The 21,781-nt window shown below is 42.4% G+C and overlaps 1 protein-coding gene across 1 annotated transcript in view; it reads left to right on the forward strand.

Moving 5' to 3' along the window:
• The window catches only part of LOC118370769 (ankyrin repeat and sterile alpha motif domain-containing protein 1B-like), a 495,760-nt gene that overhangs the window by 123,635 nt on the left and 350,344 nt on the right, over nucleotides 1–21,781 (forward strand). The window contains 1 exon segment of the mRNA XM_052492534.1: nucleotides 18,527–18,628. Within this exon segment, the coding sequence (XP_052348494.1) occupies nucleotides 18,527–18,628 (102 nt within the window).

The following is a 21,781-nucleotide window of genomic DNA, read 5'->3' on the forward strand; positions in this document are numbered from 1 at the left end:
GTCGACGATATGGAGAGAGAGTAGACAGTCGACGATAGGGAGAGAGAGAGTAGACAGTCGACAGACGACGATATGGAGAGAGAGAGTAGACAGTCGACAGACGACGATATGGATAGAGAGAGTAGACAGTCGACGATATGGAGAGAGAGAGAAGTAGACAGTCGACGATATGGGAGAGAGAGTAGACAGTCGACAGACGACGATATGGAGAGAGAGAGTAGACAGTTGACAGACGACGATATGGAGAGAGAGAGGAGACAGTCGACGATATGGAGAGAGAGAGTAGACAGTCGACGGTCGACGATATGGAGAGAGAGAGTAGACAGTCGACGATATGGAGAGAGAGAGTAGACAGTCGACGATATGGAGAGAGAGAGTAGACAGTCGACAGACGACGATATGGAGAGAGAGAGTAGACAGTTGACAGACGACGATATGGAGAGAGAGAGGAGACAGTCGACGATATGGAGAGAGAGAGTAGACAGTTGACAGACGACGATATGGAGAGAGAGAGGAGACAGTCGACGATATGGAGAGAGAGAGTAGACAGTCGACGGTCGACGATATCGAGAGAGTAGACAGTCGACAGTCGACGATATGGAGAGAGAGAGTAGACAGTCGACAGTCTACAGACGACGATATGAAGAGAGAGAGTAGACAGTCGACAGATGACGATATGGAGAGAGAGAGTAGACGGTCGACAGTCGACGATATGGAGAGAGAGTAGACAGTCGACGATAGGGAGAGAGAGAGTAGACAGTCGACAGTCGACAGACAACGATATGAAGAGAGAGAGTAGACAGTCGACGATATGGAGAGAGAGAGTAGACGGTCGACGATATGGAGAGAGAGAGTAGACAGTCGACAGACGACGATATGGAGAGAAAGTAGACAGTCGACGATATGGAGAGAGAGAGTTGGCAGTCAACAGACGACGATATGGAGAGAGAGAGTAGACAGTCGACAGTCGACAGACGACGATATGAAGAGAGAGAGTAGACAGTCGACGATATGGAGAGAGAGAGTAGACAGTCAACAGTCGACGATATGGAGAGAGAGTAGACAGTCGACGATATGGAGAGAGAGAGTAGACAGTCGACGATATGGAGAGAGAGAGTAGACAGTCGACAGTCGACGATATGGAGAGAGAGAGTAGACAGTCGACAGATGACGATATGGAGAGAGAGAGTAGACAGTCGACAGACGACGATATGGAGAGAGAGAGTAGACAGTCGACAGTCGACGATATGGAGAGAGAGAGTAGACAGTCGACAGACGACGATATGGGAGAGAGAGAGTAGACAGTCGACAGTCGACGATATGGAGAGAGAGAGTAGACAGTCGACAGTCGACGATATGGGAGAGAGAGTAGACAGTCGACAGACGACGATATGGAGAGAGAGAGTAAACAGTCGACAGTCGACGATATGGAGAGAGAGAGTAGACAGTCGACAGACGACGATATGGAGAGAGAGAGTAGACAGTCGACAGTCGACGATATGGAGAGAGAGAGTAGACAGTCAACGATATGGAGAGAGAGAGTAGACAGTCGACGATATGGAGAGAGAGAGAGAGAGAGAGAGTAGACGATGTGGAGAGAGAGAGAGAGAGTAGACGATGTGGAGAGAGAGAGAGAGAGTAGACGATGTGGAGAGAGAGAAAGAGACAGGAGATGATGTGGAGAGAGAGAGTCGACAGTCAACGATATGGAGAGAGAGTAGACAGTCGACGATATGGAGATAGAGAGTAGACAGTCGACGATATGGAGAGATTAGAGAGAGAGTAGACGATGTGGAGAGAGAGAGAGAGAGAGAGTAGACGATGTGGAGAGAGAGAGAGAGAGTAGACCAATCAATCAATCAATCAAATGTTATTTATATAGCCCTTCGTACATCAGCTGATATCTCAAAGTGCTGTACAGAAACCCAGCCTAAAACCCCAAACAGCAAGCAATGCAGGTGTAGAAGCACGGTGGCTAGGAAAAACTCCCTAGAAAGGCCAAAACCTAGGAAGAAACCTAGAGAGGAACCAGGCTATGTGGGGTGGCCAGTCCTCTTCTGGCTGTGCCGGGTGGAGATTATAACAGAACATGGCCAAGATGTTCATAAATGACCAGCATGGTCAAATAATAGTAAGGCAGAACAGTTGAAACTGGAGCAGCAGCATGGCCAGGTGGACTGGGGACAGCAAGGAGTCATCATGTCAGGTAGTCCTGGGGCATGGTCCTAGGGCTCAGGTCAGTTGAAACTGGAGCAGCAGCATGGCCAGGTGGACTGGGGACAGCGAGGAGCCATCATGTCAGGTAGTCCTGGGGCATGGTCCTAGGGCTCAGGTCCTCCGAGAGAGAGAAAGAAAGAAGGAGAGAATTAGAGAACGCACACTTAGATTCACACAGGACACCGAATAGGACAGGAGAAGTACTCCAGATATAACAAACTGACCCTAGCCCCCGACACAAACTACTGCAGCATAAATACTGGAGGCTGAGACAGGAGGGTTCAGGAGACACTGTGGCCCCATCCGAGGACACCCCCGGACAGGGCCAAACAGGAAGGATATAACCCCACCCACTTTGCCAAAGCACAGCCCCCACACCACTAGAGGGATATCTTCAACCACCAACTTACCATCCTGAGACAAGGCTGAGTATAGCCCACAAAGATCTCCGCCACGGCACAACCCAAGGGGGGGCGCCAACCCAGACAGGATGACCACAACAGTGAATCAACCCACTCAGGTGACGCACCCCCTGCAGGGACGGCATGAGAGAGCCCCAGTAAGCCAGTGACTCAGCCCCTGTAATAGGGTTAGAGGCATAAAAATGGAGCTCTATAGGAGAAAGCCCTGCCTCCAGCTGTTTGCTTAGAAATTCTAGGGACAATTAGGAGGCCTGCGTCTTGTGACCGTAGCGTACGTGTAGGTATGTACGGCAGGACCAAATCAGAGAGATAGGTAGGAGCAAGCCCATGTAATGCTTTGTAGGTTAGCAGTAAAACCTTGAAATCAGCCCTTGCTTTGACAGGAAGCCAGTGTAGAGAGGCTAGCACTGGAGTAATATGATCAAATTTTTTGGTTCTAGTCAGGATTCTAGCAGCCATATTTAGCACTATCTGAAGTTTATTTAGTGCTTTATCCAGGTAGCCGGAAAGTAGAGCATTGCAGTAGTCTAACCTAGAAGTGACAAAAGCATGGATTAATTTTTCTGCATCATTTTTGGACAGAAAGTTTCTGATTTTTGCAATATTACGTAGATGGAAAAAAGCTGTCCCCGAAATGGTCTTGATATGTTCTTCAAAAGAGAGATCAGGGTCCAGAGTAATGCCGAGGTCCTTCACAGTTTTATTTGAGACGACTGTACAACCATTAAGATTGATTGTCAGATTCAACAGAAGATCTCTTTGTTTCTTGGGACCTAGAACAAGCATCTCTGTTTTGTCCGAGTTTAATAGTAGAAAGTTTGCAGCCATCCACTTCCTTATGTCTGAAACACATGCTTCTAGCGAGGGCAATTTTGGGGCTTCACCATGTTTCATTGAAATGTACAGCTGTGTGTCATCCGCATAGCAGTGAAAGTTAACATTATGTTTTCGAATAACATCCCCAAGAGGTAAAATGTATAGTGAAAACAATAGTGGTCCTAAAACAGAACCTTGAGGAACACCGAAATTTACAGTTGATTTGTCAGAGGACAAACCATTCACAGAGACAAACTGATATCTTTCCGACAGATAAGATCTAAACCAGGCCAGAACATGTCCGTGTAGACCAATTTGGGTTTCCAATCTCTCCAAAAGAATGTGGTGATCGATGGTATCAAAAGCAGCACTAAGGTCTAGGAGCACGAGGACAGATGCAGAGCCTCGGTCCGATGCCATTAAAATGTAATTTACCACCTTCACAAGTGCCGTCTCAGTGCTATGATGGGGTCTAAAACCAGACTGAAGTATTTCGTATACATTGTTTGTCTTCAGGAAGGCAGTGAGTTGCTGCGCAACAGGCTTTTCTAAAATTTTTGAGAGGAATGGAAGATTCGATATAGGCCGATAGTTTTTTATATTTTCTGGGTCAAGGTTTGGCTTTTTCAAGAGAGGCTTTATTACTGCCACTTTTAGTGAGTTTGGTACACATCCAGTGGATAGAGAGATGTTTATTATGTTCAACATAGGAGGGCCAAGCACAGGAAGCAGCTCTTTCAGTAGTTTAGTTGGAATAGGGTCCAGTATGCAGATTGAAGGTTTAGAGGCCATGATTATTTTCATCATTGTGTCAAGAGATATAGTACTAAAACACTTGAGCGTCTCTCTTGATCCTAGGTCCTGGTAGAGTTGTGCAGACTCAGGACAACTGAGGTTTGGAGGAATACGCAGGTTTAAAGAGGAGTCTGTAATTTGCTTTCTAATAATCATAATCTTTTCCTCAAAGAAGTTCATGAATTTATCACTGCTAAAGTGAAAGTCATCCTCTCTTGGTGAATGCTGCTTTTTAGTTAGCTTTGCGACAGTATCAAATAGGAATTTCGGATTGTTCTTATTTTCCTCAATTAAGTTAGAAAAATAGGATGATCGAGCAGCAGTAAGGGCTCTTCGGTACTGCACGGTACCGTCTTTCCAAGCTAGTCGGAAGACTTCCAGTTTGGTGTGGCGCCATTTCCGTTCCAATTTTCTGGAAGCCTGCTTCAGAGCTCGGGTATTTTCTGTGTACCAGGGAGCTAGTTTCTTATGAGAAATGTTTTTAGTTTTTAGGGGTGCAACTGCATCTAGGGTATTGCGCAAGGTTAAATCGAGATCCTCAGTTAGGTGGTTAACTGATTTTTGTCCTCTGGCGTCCTTGGGTAGGCAGAGGGAGTCTGGAAGGGCATCAAGGAATCTTTGTGTTGTCTGTGAATTTATAGCACGACTTTTGATGGTCCTTGGTTGGGGTCTGAGCAGATTATTTTTTGCAATTGCAAACGTAATAAAATGGTGGTCCGATAGTCCAGGATTATGAGGAAAAACATTCAGATCGACAACATTTATTCCATGGGACAAAACTAGGTCCAGAGACATGTTGGACAAAACCCACTGAGTCGATGATGGCTCCGAAAGCCTTTTGGAGTGGGTCTGTGGACTTTTCCATGTGAATATTAAAGTCACCAAAGATTAGAATATTATCTGCTATGACTACAAGGTCTGATAGGAGTTCAGGGAACTCAGTGAGAAACGGTGTATATGGCCCAGGAGGCCTGTAAACAGTAGCTATAAAAAGTGATTGAGTCGGCTGCATAGATTTCATGACTAGAAGCTCAAAAGACGAAAACATCATTTTCTTTTTTGTAAATTGAAATTTGCTATCGTAAATGTTAGCAACACCTCCGCCTTTGCGGGATGCACGGGGGATATGGTCACTAGTGTAGCCAGGAGGTGAGGCCTCATTTAAAACAGTAAATTCATCAGGCTTAAGCCATGTTTCAGTCAGGCCAATCACATCAAGATTATGATCAGTGATTAGTTCATTGACTATAATTGCCTTTGAAGTAAGGGATCTAACATTAAGTATCCCTATTTTGAGATGTGAGGTATCATGATCTCTTTCAGTAATGACAGGAATGGAGGTGGTCTTTATCCTAGTGAGATTGCTAAGGCGAACACCGCCATGTTTAGTTTTGCCCAACCTAGGTCGAGGCACAGACACGGTCTCAATGGTGATAGCTGAGCTGACTACACTGACTGTGCTAGTGGCAGACTCCACTATGCTGGCAGGCTGGCTAACAGCCTGCTGCCTGGCCTGCACCCTAGACGATGTGGAGAGAGAGAGAGAGAGAGAGTAGACGATGTGGAGAGAGAGAGTAGACGATGTAGAGAGAGAGAGTAGACGATGTGGAGAGAGAGCGTAGACGATGTGGAGAGAAAGAGACAGTAGACGATATGGAGAGAGAGAGAGAGACAGTAGACGATATGGAGAGAGAGAGAGACAGTAGACGATATGGAGAGAGAGAGAGACAGTAGACGATATGGAGAGAGAGAGAGAGAGAGAGAGACAGTAGACGATATGGAGAGAGAGAGAGACAGTAGACGATATGGAGAGAGAGAGAAACAGTAGACCATATGGAGAGAGAGAGAGAGACAGTAGACGATATGGAGAGAGAGACAGTAGACGATATGGAGAGAGAGAGAGTAGACGATGTGGAGAGAGAGAGAGAGAGAAAGAGACAGGAGACGATGTGGAGAGAGAGAGTAGACGATATGGAGAGAGAGAGAGACAGTAGACGATATGGAGAGAGAGAGAGAGAGTAGATGATGTGGAGAGAGAGAGTAGACGATATGGAGAGAGAAAGAGAGAGAGTAGACGATATGGAGAGAGAGAGTAGACGATATGGAGAGAGAGAGAGAGAGAGTAGACGATATGGAGAGAGAGAGAGAGAGTAGACGATATGGAGAGAGAGAGAGAGACAGTAGACGATATGGAGAGAGAGAGAGAGAGTAGACGATGTGGAGAGAGAGAGAGAGAAAGAGACAGGAGACGATGTGGAGAGAGAGAGAGTAGACGATATGGAGAGAGAGAGAGACAGTAGACGATATGGAGAGAGAGAGAAACAGTAGACGATATGGAGAGAGAGAGAGAGACAGTAGACGATATGGAGAGAGAGAGAGAGAGAGAGAGAGACAGTAGACGATATGGAGAGAGAGAGAGAGAGAGAGAGAGTAGACGATGTGGAGAGAGAGAAAGAGAAAGAGACAGGAGACGATGTGGAGAGAGAGAGAGTAGACGATATGGAGAGAGAGACAGTAGATGATATGGAGAGAGAGAGAGAGAGTAGACGATGTGGAGAGAGAGAGTAGACGATGTGGAGAGAGAGAGAGAGAAAGAGACAGGAGACGATGTGGAGAGAGAGAGAGTAGACGATATGGAGAGAGAGAGAGTAGACGATATGGAGAGAGAGAGAGTAGACTATATGGAGAGAGAGAGAGAGAGTAGACGATATGGAGAGAGAGAGAGAGAGACAGTAGACGATATGGAGAGAGAAAGTAGACGATGTGGAGAGAGAGAGAGAGAAAGAGACAGGAGACGATGTGGAGAGAGAGTAGACGATATGGAGAGAGAGAGAGAGAGAGAGAGTAGACGATATGGAGAGAGAGAGAGTAGACTACATGGAGAGAGAGAGAGAGTAGACGATATGGAGAGAGAGAGAGAGTAGACGATGTGGAGAGAGAGAGGGAGAAAGAGACAGGAGACGATGTGGAGAGAGAGAGAGTAGACGATATGGAGAGAGAGAGAGAGAGAGAGACAGTAGACGATATGGAGAGAGAGAGAGAGAGAGAGAGAGTAGACAATGTGGAGAGAGAGAGAGAGAAAGAGACATGAGACGATGTGAGAGAGAGAGAGAGTAGACGATATGGAGAGAGAGAGAGAGTAGACGATGTGGAGAGAGAGAGAGAGAGAAAGAGACAGGAGACGATGTGGAGAGAGAGAGTAGACGATATGGAGAGAGAGAGACAGTAGACGATATGGAGAGAGAGAGACAATAGACGATATGGGGAGAAAGAGAGACTAGACGATATGGAGAGAGAGAGAGAGACAATAGACGATATGGAGAGAGAGAGTAGACGATATGGAGAGAGAGAGAGACAGTAGATGATGTGGAGAGAGAGTAGACGATATGGAGAGAGAGAAAGAGACAGGAGATGATGTGAGAGAGAGAGAGTAGACGATATGGAGAGAGAGAGAGAGACAGTAGATGATGTGGAGAGAGAGTAGACGATATGGGGAGAAAGAGAGACAGTAGACGATATGGAGAGAGAGAGTAGACGATATGGAGAGAGAGAGAGAGACAGTAGATGATGTGGAGAGAGAGAGAGAGTAGACGATATGGAGAGAGAGAAAGAGACAGGAGATGATGTGGAGAGAGAGAGAGTAGACGATATGGAGAGAGAGAGAGACAGTAGACGATATGGAGAGTGAGAGAGAGACAGTAGACGATATGGAGAGAGAGAGAGACAGTAGACCATATGGAATGAGAGAGAGAGAGAGACAGTAGACGATATGGAGAGAGACAGTAGATGATATGGAGAGAGAGAGAGAGACAGTAGATGATATGGAGAGAGACAGTGAGACAGTAGATGATATGGAGAGAGAGAGAGAGACAGTAGACGATATGGAGAGAGAGAGAGAGAGACAGTAGACGATGTGGAGAGAGAGAGACAGTAGACGATGTGGAGAGAGAGAGAGACAGTAGACGATGTGGAGAGAGAGAGAGAGAGTAGACGATGTGGAGAGAGAGAGAGAGAGAGAGAGAGAGAGAGAGAGAGAGAGAGAGAGAGAGAAAGAGACAGGAGACGATGTGGAGAGAGAGAGAGTAGACGATATGGAGAGAGAGAGAGACAGTAGACGATATGGAGAGAGAGTCGACGATATGGAGAGAGAGAGAGAGACAGTAGATGATGTGGAGAGAGAGAGAGAGAGTAGACGATATGGAGAGAGAGAGAGAGAGGAGACGATGTGGAGAGAGAGAGAGAGTAGACGATATGGAGAGAGAGAGAGACAGTAGACGATATGAGTGAGAAAGACAATAGACGATATGGAGAGAGATAGACGATATGGGGAGAAAGAGAGACTAGACGATATGGAGAGAGAGAGAGAGAGAATAGACGATATGGAGAGTGAGAGAGAGACAGTAGACAATATGAGAGAGAGACACGATATGGAGAGAGAGACAGTCGACGATATGGAGAGAGAGACAGTAGACGATATGGAGAGAGAGAGTAGACGATATGGAGAGAGAGAGAGAGTAGATATGGAGAGAGAGAGAGAGAGAGAGAGAGAGAGAGAGAGAGAGAGAGAGAGACAGTAGATTATATGGAGAGAGACAGTGAGACAGTAGATGATATGGAGAGAGAGAGAGAGAGAGAGAGAGAGAGAGAGAGAGAGAGAGAGAGAGAGAGAGAGAGAGAGAGAGTAGATGCTATGGAGAGAGACAGTAGATGATATGGAGAGAGAGAGAGAGAGACAGTAGATGATATGGAGAGAGACAGTGAGACAGTAGATGATATGGAGAGAGAGAGAGAGAGAGAGAGACAGTAGATGATATGGAGAGAGACAGTGAGACAGTAGATGATATGGAGAGAGAGAGAGAGAGACAGTAGATGATATGGAGAGAGAGAGTGAGAGAGAGAGAGAGACAGTAGATGATATGGAGAGAGAGAGAGACAGTCGATGATATGGTGATAGAGAGATGTGTGTATATGTACGTGTATATATATAAATATACGTGTGTGTGTATATGTGTGTGTGTATATAGATGATATGTAGAGAGAGTAGATGATATGATATGTATGTATATATATATTACTTAGTTTTTTTTCAATGTACTTTACTCAAACCAGTGAATATCACTTATTATAAATGAGATCACTAACTATCAGCTCTTGGAATATCCAGGGCCTAGACTCTTCACATTTTGGTTATAAAACAACAAATCCAGAATTGATTAAAAACATCAAGGGACAGGACATCATAATCCTACTGGAGACATGGTGTCGTGGAGACATAGATACTCAGTGTCCCTCAGGCTATAGAGAAAGTTTACTACCATCAATCAAACATAGAAATGTTAAACGGGGCCGAGACTCAGGTGGAATCATCATTTGGCATAAGCAGGACTTAGTACTGAATGAAATTAAAAAAGGTACCAGTCACATTTGGCTAAAACTTAACAAAGGTTCAATCTATTGTGACAATGATGTTTACATATGTGCAGCTTATGCTCCTCCTTCAGATTCATCATATTATGATGATCAGTGTTTTGACAATCTCCAGACAGAAATCATTACATTTCAGGCAGAGGGTGAAGTGCTTCTTTGTGGAGATTTCAATGCAAGAACAGGTTCTGAGCCTGACTACACTGATGTGGGAGGTAACCACCACATATTTGGACACCCCTCCTTGTACAGTAGCCCTATTATAAATAATAGAAACAGTCTTGAACAAATACTGAACAACAATGGGAAGGAGTTAGTGCATCTCTGTCGAGCCTTAGGCCTGTACATGCTTAATGGTAGAATCAGAGGGGACTCTTTAGGTCAGTTTACTTACTGCTCAGCTCTTGGGACAAGTGTAAGCGATTATGCCATCACTGACATTGACCCCTCCTCCATTAGTCCATTCACTGTCAGACCACAGACACCATTGTCAGATCACAGTCAGATCAACGTGTTTCTGAAGAAATTAACCGGCAATATTCATTTAAAAAAACAGCCCAATAAACTCTACAACATAAACCAATCGTACAGATGGGCTCCAAACAGTGCAGAGACATTCATTGAAACATTGAACTCAAATGAAATGATGAACTCTATACAGTTTTTCAATAACTCGCAATACCAAAACAATAAAGATGGTGTCAATTCGGCTACTCAAATCATCAACTGCATATTCCAAAAAGCAGCATCCAAAGCAGATTTGAGAAAACCAAAGCAATGCAACATCAAAAGCAAAAATCAAAATGTTTCTGACAAATGGTTTGATAATGAATGTAAAACAATTAGAAAACACCTAAGACAAATGTCAAACGAAAAACATAAGCAGCAAAACAACCCAGAGCTACGATATGAATACTTTGAAACTCTGAAACACTATAAACAAACACTGAAATGCAAGACATTGAATTATACCAACAAGACACTTGATGAAATTGAAAATGCAATTGACCAAAATCAGTCCTGGGACATGTGGAACAATTTAAGCACAACAAAGCCACAAGAATTAGCCATACAAGATGTAGGTATTTGGAAAAAGTATTTTTATAATCTATACAAAAACATCCCACAAAAAAACATAACCAATTAGAAATTAAAGAAAAATTGAACATTCTTGAACCAGTCATTAAAAACAACCAAAATCCATTAGATCACCCAATAACCCAACAAGAACTAAATGAAAAGATAAAATCTATTAAATCAAAAAAGGCTTGTGGTGTAGACAACATCAGAAATGAAATGCTGAAAAACAGCACACCTGAGTTGCAGAATGCTGTGCTTAAATTGTTCAACATGGTTTTAACTTCTGGCTGCTTCCCTGATGTCTGGAACCAGGGGCTCATCTCCCCTATCCACAAAAGTGGAGACAAATCAGACCCCAATATTTACAGGGGAATTTGCGTAAACAGTAACTTGGGAAAGCTTTTCTGTAGCATTTTTGAATTCAAGAATTCAAACCTTTCTTCAAGAAAAAAATGTAATAAGTAATTGTCATTTTGGCTTTCTCCCTAACCATCGCACTACTGACCATATATACACTAATTAATAAACACGTCCACCAAAATAAGGCAAAATCTTTGCTTGCTTTATTGACTTTAAAAAAGCATTTGATTCTATTTGGCACGAAGGGCTGTTCTACAAAATTCTCCAAAGTGGGCTTGGTGGTAAGGTGTATGACTTAATAAAATGTATTTACACAGAAAACAAATGTGCAATAAAAATCAAAAACCAAAGAACATAATTATTTTCACAATGTCGAGGTGTGAGACAAGGCTGCAGTTTGAGTCCAAATCTTTTCAACATTTATATTAATGAATTAGCAGACATGTTGGACCATTCTCCAGCCCCAGGACTCACACTATTTGACACAGAGGTGAAATACCTGCTATATGACTTGGTGCTTCTATCACCAACCAAAGGTCTTCAACAGAACATTAATATTCTAGAGCAATATTGCCATAATTGGGCCCTGGCAGTAAATACAAAAAAAAAAAATGAAAATCATGATTTTCCACAAAAAAAAACATGTCAGAAACACAAATATAAATTCACCCTGAACAACACCATAATTGAGAGAGAGAGAGTAGACGATATGGAGAGAGAGAGAGTAGACTATATGGAGAGAGAGAGAGAGTAGACGATATGGAGAGAGAGAGAGAGTAGACGATGTGGAGAGAGAGAGGGAGAAAGAGACAGGAGACGATGTGGAGAGAGAGAGAGTAGACGATATGGAGAGAGAGAGAGAGAGAGAGACAGTAGACGATATGGAGAGAGAGAGAGAGAGAGAGAGAGTAGACAATGTGGGAGAGAGAGAGAGAGAAAGAGACATGAGACGATGTGGAGAGAGAGAGAGAGTAGACGATATGGAGAGAGAGAGAGAGTAGACGATGTGGAGAGAGAGAGAGAGAGAAAGAGACAGGAGACGATGTGGAGAGAGAGAGAGTAGACGATATGGAGAGAGAGAGACAGTAGACGATATGGAGAGAGAGAGACAATAGACGATATGGGGAGAAAGAGAGACTAGACGATATGGAGAGAGAGAGAGAGACAATAGACGATATGGAGAGAGAGAGTAGACGATATGGAGAGAGAGAGAGAGACAGTAGATGATGTGGAGAGAGAGTAGACGATATGGAGAGAGAGAAAGAGACAGGAGATGATGTGGAGAGAGAGAGAGTAGACGATATGGAGAGAGAGAGAGAGAGACAGTAGATGATGTGGAGAGAGAGTAGACGATATGGGGAGAAAGAGAGACAGTAGACGATATGGAGAGAGAGAGTAGACGATATGGAGAGAGAGAGAGAGACAGTAGATGATGTGGAGAGAGAGAGAGAGTAGACGATATGGAGAGAGAGAAAGAGACAGGAGATGATGTGGAGAGAGAGAGAGTAGACGATATGGAGAGAGAGAGAGACAGTAGACGATATGGAGAGTGAGAGAGAGACAGTAGACGATATGGAGAGAGAGAGAGACAGTAGACCATATGGAATGAGAGAGAGAGAGACAGTAGACGATATGGAGAGAGACAGTAGATGATATGGAGAGAGAGAGAGAGAGACAGTAGATGATATGGAGAGAGACAGTGAGACAGTAGATGATATGGAGAGAGAGAGAGAGACAGTAGACGATATGGAGAGAGAGAGAGAGAGAGACAGTAGACGATGTGGAGAGAGAGAGACAGTAGACGATGTGGAGAGAGAGAGAGACAGTAGACGATGTGGAGAGAGAGAGAGAGAGAGTAGACGATGTGAGAGAGAGAGAGAGAGAGAGAGAGAGAGAGAGAGAGAGAGAGAGAGAGAGAGAAAGAGACAGGAGACGATGTGGAGAGAGAGAGAGTAGACGATATGGGAGAGAGAGAGACAGTAGACGATATGGAGAGAGAGTCGACGATATGGAGAGAGAGAGAGAGACAGTAGATGATGTGGGAGAGAGAGAGAGAGAGTAGACGATATGGAGAGAGAGAAAGAGAGGACTTGGGAAAGCTTTTCTGTAGCATTTTGAATTCAAGAATTCAAACCTTTCTTCAAGAAAAAAATGTAATAAGTAATTGTCATTTTGGCTTTCTCCCTAACCATCGCACTACTGACCATATATACACTAATTAATAAACACGTCCACCAAAATAAGGCAAAATCTTTGCTTGCTTTATTGACTTTAAAAAAGCATTTGATTCTATTTGGCACGAAGGGCTGTTCTACAAAATTCTCCAAAGTGGGCTTGGTGGTAAGGTGTATGACTTAATAAAATGTATTTACACAGAAAACAAATGTGCAATAAAAATCAAAAACCAAAGAACATAATTATTTTCACAATGTCGAGGTGTGAGACAAGGCTGCAGTTTGAGTCCAAATCTTTTCAACATTTATATTAATGAATTAGCAGACATGTTGGACCATTCTCCAGCCCCAGGACTCACACTATTTGACACAGAGGTGAAATACCTGCTATATGACTTGGTGCTTCTATCACCAACCAAAGGTCTTCAACAGAACATTAATATTCTAGAGCAATATTGCCATAATTGGGCCCTGGCAGTAAATACAAAAAAAAATGAAAATCATGATTTTCCACAAAAAAAAAACATGTCAGAAACACAAATATAAATTCACCCTGAACAACACCATAATTGAACACACTACAAATTGCACCTACCTTGGTCTGACCATATCTGCATCAGGAAACGTTAATATGGCAGTGAATGCACTCAAAGAAAAATCCCGCAGAGCAATGTATGCAATAAAAATGAAATTATTCAAAATCAACATCCCAATTAGAATTTGGACTAAAATATTTGACAGTGTAATCCTACCAATAGCTCTTTATGGAAGTGAGGTTTGGGGGCCACTCAATAAACTGGACTTTAAAATGTGGGACAAACATCCAATTGAAGCCCTACATGCAGAATTCTGTAGGAAAATCCTGCAAGTCCAGAGAAATACACCAACTAATGCATGTAGGGCAGAATTGGGCCGTTTTCCAGTAATAATGAAAATACAGGAAATATCATAACATTTTGGGCTACATCTAAATTCAAGTCCAAATTCAAGTCTGCAATTTAAAGCACTTCAAACCCAAGAGCTGAGACCAGAAACGAGCCCTCTCAGTCAGCTGGTGTTGGACCTCACCAACCAAGCTGACACCAGCACTGCTTCAAAAGAAAGAATTCCAACAAAATCATGAACCAATCAAAGGACTCATATTTACAACATTGGTAAAATGAAACAAAATCCCAAAGCTGAATAAATTGCTATCTGACCCTAAACAGAGAATATGAATTGGCGGATTATCTCTACTCTGTCAGAAATGACTACAGTTATTAAACATTTTAACTTTTTAAACCCAGAGGAAAAACTAAAAATACTCATGGGCGTAGGAGCAATGACTCCTCTTGCAGCCAAATATGTATTTTCCTGCCATAGCCTGAGGGACACTGGATAATGACATCTGCATAGTAAGCAGTAACTTACTTATTATTACTGTTATTGTTATTCCTAGTATTACATTACATTTTACATTACATTTAAGTCATTTAGCAGACGCTCTTATCCAGAGCGACTTACAAATTGGTGCATTCACCTTATGACATCCAGTAGAACAGTCACTTTACAATAGTGCATCTAAATCTTAAAGGGGGGGTGAGAAGGATTACTTATCCTATCCTAGGTATTCCTTAAAGAGGTGGGGTTTCAGGTGTCTCCGGAAGGTGGTGATTGACTCCGCTGTCCTGGCGTCGTGAGGGAGTTTGTTCCACCATTGGGGGGCCAGAGCAGCGAACAGTTTTGACTGGGCTGAGCGGGAACTGTACTTCCTCAGTGGTAGGGAGGCGAGCAGGCCAGAGGTGGATGAACGCAGTATTATTGTTGTTTATCATTCCAAATAGTAGTGGTATGAGTGGTAATGGTAATAGTCGTAGTTGATAGTAGTTGTAGTACTGATATAATGGAGAAGTTGACCGTTATTTAGTTATAAGTTAGTTATAGTTTGATGATGTTGCCCTTCACCAGAATCTTGGAGAAATGTGGAACAGCTGCAGTTGTACGATCCAGTCTTGCCCCATAATACACCAGAGGTTCCTCCAGCAGCCAATGCACTCCACTGTAGTTCTTCTGGACACCTTCATTATGCTCCAAAACCTATGAAGGCCTCTGTAAAATGGAGGTACTCCCTCCCTAGAAATCTGGCTACTATCAACCAAAAATAAAGCCTTCTTTAAACCTAATCCCCCTACCTGCTGTAATACCAGACCTGCCACACCTCTCCAAACCACATGTTCTGGTCCATAAAGCAACCTTTGAATAAAGTGGAATCAGAAAGCAGCAGCCCTACCAGCCAGATAGACAAGACCTTTTGACAAATACAAAACAATTTTTGGAACCCAATGATATTTATCCCCCCAAAAATCTACAATAATTTCCTGTATCTTGGCCAGAAGGCCAGACGGTGCCTCTAAACATGACAAGCGATGTCACGGTGCAGAGGCAACCACATTGTTAACAATAATAGTGTCTCCCCTATATGACATACGAGATAACAACCACCGCCATCTCCTCATCCTCCCTTCCACCATTTTAACCACCCCATTCCAAATGTTTTTCCATAGTCCCCTCATCCCCTAGCTACACTCCAAGATACTTACCCTTTCACCATTCCAGCCCCCCTGGCAATGCCACGATCCCTCCAGACCATTACCCAATCTGTGAAGACAACTTTTTGCCAATTTACCTTTGCGTGGGATATTCCCCTAAACCGATCAAACCGACTCAAACTATCCTCCTCCGCGTGATTTTTCACTAAAAGCTGAGAGATGAGTAGGAGGAATATCCTCTGAAAGGTGCACCCCTTCAATACAACTTCTTATGTTATTTAGTAGTGGCTCTATAGCGATGGAATATAACATTCCCGACAACGAACACCCCTGCCTCGTTCCTTTACACACTTTAATAGGAGCACTCAAGCCACCGTTAACTTTCAATGTCACCATATATCACCGTGATCATGGCCGTAAAACCAGAGCTGAAACCAAATTCCTCAAAGGTGCATCATAAGTATTGATGTTCAACTCAGTCAAATGCCTTTTCCTGATCAATTTAAATTAGACCAGCATCCAACCCAACAGCCCCAGAGACATCCAGAATCTGGGACATGTTATCCCCTATCTGCCTGCCGGGAACACAGTAGGATTGGTATGTTATAATTTGCCACATCACCTCCCTCAGCCTGGTGGACAAAGCCTTGGACAGGATCTTATCATCAGTGCACAGAAAGGCCACCAGCCTCCAGTTCTTCACCTCCATAGGGTCACCCTTTTTTGGCAGTAGGGTGAGGACAGCCCTCCTGCATCTTATCGGTAGTAACCCTCCGGTCAAACTATCGTTAACTGCTGCTAGCCAATCCTCTCCCAACATAGCCCAAAAATACTTTTAAAAAGTCAACAGGAAGCCCACCATTTTCCATGCCTTTTAATGCAGTGTATATCTCCTGCGAAGACAATGGTTGCTTTCGTTCACCCTGAGCTCATGGAGCCCGTCACTGTTATATCCTCTTTGTCCTCACACTTGTATAGCTCAGCATAGAACTCTACTGCCCTCTTTCTAATTTCTCTAGGGCTAGGGAGCCCCTGTCCAACAGCTGATTTGGAAAATAATCATTCATCTTTGTTCATTCTTTTTCTCTGAACCAAAGATAAATTGAAACTTACTTCTCACTAATGCCCCCTGTGCTCTGATACCCAGCAGGTCTGCCAATGCAGCTTTTTTTTTAAATCTTGAGGGCCTGAGTATGACCTCGATCTCCTGTGGTCTCAACTAACGTCAGGACTTCCACTATTTCAGACTCTGGAGTGTTCATTGATCTGGTGATGTCTGTGGTGACATTCATTGTGTATTGATTACAGAATTGTTGAACCTTGATTTTCCTTATATCCCACCACTGTTGGAGGGATACAAAACTGGCCTTCAGAGACCTCCAGCTCTCCCAGAAAAAACTCAAACATTTCCTGAAGTGACCATCACTCAATAAAGTGATATTAAAATGCCAGTATGCACTTTGGGGTTTTTACAGCATTAATGTACACCACCTCTGTTACTAAACACTGGGGTTATTATGGAGAGAGAAGGGGACATGGAGAGAGACAGTAGTTTATATGTAGAAAGAGAGACAGTAGTTGATATGTAGAGGGAGAGAGAGTAGATGATATATATATATAGAGAGAGAGTAGTTGATATGTAGAGGGAGAGAGAGTAGATGATATGGAGAGAGAGAGAGAGAGAGAGAGAGAGAGTAGTTGATATGTTGAGGGGCAGAGAGAAGATATGGAGAGAGAGAGAGAAGGGGACAGTAGATGATATAGAGAGGGAGAGAGAGGACAGTAGAGGATATGGAGAGAGAGGACAGTAGAGAGAGAGAGAAGGGGACAGTAGATGAGAGAGAGAGAGAGAGAGAGAGAGAGAGAGAGAGAGAGAGAGAGAGAGAGAGAGAGAGAGAGAGAGAGAGAGAGAGAGAGAGAGAGAGAGAGAGAGAGAGAGAGAGAGAGAGAGAGAGAGAGAGAGAGAGAGAGAGAGAGAGAGAGAGGACAGTAGAGGATTTGGAGAGAGAGAGGGAGGACAGTAGAGGATATGAGCGAGAGAGGACAGTTGATGATATGGAGAGAAAGAGAGGGGGGGACAGTAGAGGATATGGAGAGAAAGAGAGGGGGGGACAGTAGAGGATATGGAGAGAGAGAGGACAGTAGAGGATATGGAGAGAGAGAGGACAGTAGAGGATATGGAGAGAGAGCGGGAGAGGGGTCTTGTCCTACAATCCCCTCCTCTCCCCCCTTATTTTCCTCAATCACTTCCTGTTTCCTCTGTTGTTTTGTTGCACTTCCTGTAAGGAACCCCGGGCAGCCATATTGTTTTTGTCCGTGGGGCTTTTACGTAGATGAGCGACAGGCCTTTACCGGTGTATTGTCTGACCCATGTCATCCACCCAACCTTCTCCTCTATTCATCAATCAGTGTGTGTGATACAGGATGGACACAGCTAGCTTCCTCTGTCGGTAAATTGTCAGACAGAAATACAGTGTGGATGTTTTCCTTGAAAATTTCTCCAAGTGAGTATATTTAGGATCTTTGTCCTCCTACACGCAACACTTTACAGTGCTTCCCCTTTAAAATGTGTATATAGATTTACTTGTTAAGGTAGTGTCTGTAAGAGGCTAGATTTGTGTGTGTGTGTGTGTGTGCGCGCTTGCTCGTGTGTGTGTGTGTCGGCTGCGTGCCTGACCCATGGTTTCGGTCTTCTGTCTGTTTGTTGCAGGTATTGATGCCAACATCACAGACTGCCAGGGAAGGACAGCTCTGGAGATCCTCAGAGAACACCCCGCACAGAAGTCCCAGCAAATCACTGCACTCATGCAAGGTAACACACATTAACACACATACATTAATATATACACACAATAACATACACATACATTAACATACACACGCATTAACATACACGCACATTAGCATACACACACATTAACATACACACATTAACATACACACATTAACATACACACACACTAACATACACACGCATTAACATACACACACATTAACATACACACACATTAACATACACACACATTAACATACACACGCATTAACATACACACGCATTAACATACACGCGCATTAACATACACACACATTAACATACACACATTAACATACACACACATTAACATACACGCACATTAACATACACGCACATTAACATACACACACATTAACATACACACACATTAACATACACACACATTAACATACACGCACATTAACATACACACACATTAACATACACACACATTAACATACACACACATTAACATACACACACATTAACATACACACACATTAACATACACACACATTAACATACACACACATTAACATACACACACATTAACATACACACACATTAACATACACACACATTAACATACACACACATTAACATACACACACATTAACATACACACACATTAACATACACACACATTAACATACACACACATTAACATACACACACATTAACATACACACACATTAACATACACGCACATTAACATACACACACATTAACATACACACACATTAACATACACACACATTAACATACACACACATTAACATACACACATTAACATACACACACATTAACATACACACATTAACATACACACACATTAACATACACGCACATTAACATACACGCACATTAACATACACACACATTAACATACACACACATTAACATACACACACATTAACATACACACACATTAACAAACACACACATTAACATACACACACATGAACATACACACACATTAACAAACACACACATTAACATACACACACATTAACATACACACATTAACATACACGCACATTAACATACACGCACATTAACATACACGCACATTAACATACACGCACATTAACATACACGCACATTAACATACACGCACATTAACATACACGCACATTAACATACACGCACATTAACATACACGCACATTAACATACACGCACATTAACATACACGCACATTAACATACACGCACATTAACATACACGCACATTAACATACACACGCATTAGCATACACGCGCATTAACAAACACACACATTAACATACACGCGCATTAACATACACGCGCATTAGCATAGACACACATTAACAAACACACACATTAACATACACACACATGAACATACACACACATTAACAAACACACACATTAACATACACACACATTAACATACACACACATTAACATACACACATTAACATACACGCACATTAACATACACACATTAACATTAACATACACGCACATTAACATACACGCACATTAACATACACACATTAACATACACACATTAACATACACGCACATTACACGCACATTAACATACACACATTAACATACACGCACATTAACATACATTAACGCACATTAACATACACGCACATTAACATACACACACATTAACATACACGCACATTAACATACACGCACATTAACATACACATTAACATTAACATTAACATACACACATTAACATACACACACATTAACATACACACACATTAACATACACACACATTAACATACACACATTAACATACACACACATTAACATACACACACATTAACATACACGCACATTAACATACACACATTAACATACACACATTAACATACACACACATTAACATACACACACATTAACATACACGCACATTAACATACACGCACATTAACATACACACATTAACATACACACATTAACATACACACACATTAACATACACACACATTAACATACACACACATTAACATACACGCACATTAACATACACGCACATTAACATACACACATTAACATACACACATTAACATACACACGCATTAACATACACACATTAACATACACGCACATTAACATACACACACATTAACATACACACATTAACATTAACATACACGCACATTAACATACACACACATTAACATACACACATTAACATACACACACATTAACATACACACACATTAACATACACACATTAACATACACACATTAACATACACACACATTAACATACACGCACATTAACATACACGCACATTAACATACACGCACATTAACATACACACACATTAACATACACACACATTAACATACACACACATTAACATACACGCACATTAACATACACACACATTAACATACACACACATTAACATACACGCACATTAACATACACACATTAACATACACACACATTAACATACACGCACATTAACATACACACATTAACATACACACACATTAACATACACGCACATTAACATACACACATTAACATACACACACATTAACATACACACATCTACCCATGTGTTTACACACCGCTCTCTCTCTCCCTCGTTGTGACAGTGTACGTGGTTGTTTAGAGTAACAGGCGGTGTAGTGTCCGGATGTGTGCAGATTGTGTGCAGATTGAGACAAGTAGTTCCAGGAAGTTTATTTGTCCAATGGGGAACAAGAACAATGTGAGCCCTCTGTGTTGCTCTTCCTATACACAGGGGGGGATGCTTCAGCCATTGTCTTCTGCTCTCAGAGAACGATGCACTGTTGTCACTAGTCCTGAGGTGTTAGTGTAGGATAATGAATTTACGGGTTAACTCATTGAGTTGAGTGGCCTGGTTATCTGCAGTGAGTGGTTTTGGGTTTGTGGAAGTGAATTTGGATGTCTTGGTTGTCCTTTTCATGCGCCGAATACAACATGTGTAGACTTTACCGTGAAATGCTTACTTACAAGCCCTTAACCAACAGTGCAGTTCAAGAAGAGTTAAGAACATATTTACCAAGTAGACTAAAATAAAAAGTAACACAGTAAGAATAACAATAACTAAGCTCTATACACGAGTCAGTGTAGGGGGGTACAGGCGAGTTGAGGTAATTTGTACATGTAGGTGGGGGTATAGTGACTATGCATAGATAATAAACA

This window comes from Oncorhynchus keta, chromosome 33 (genome assembly GCF_023373465.1).
Source record: "Oncorhynchus keta strain PuntledgeMale-10-30-2019 chromosome 33, Oket_V2, whole genome shotgun sequence".
NCBI classification, from domain to species: Eukaryota; Metazoa; Chordata; class Actinopteri; order Salmoniformes; family Salmonidae; genus Oncorhynchus; species Oncorhynchus keta.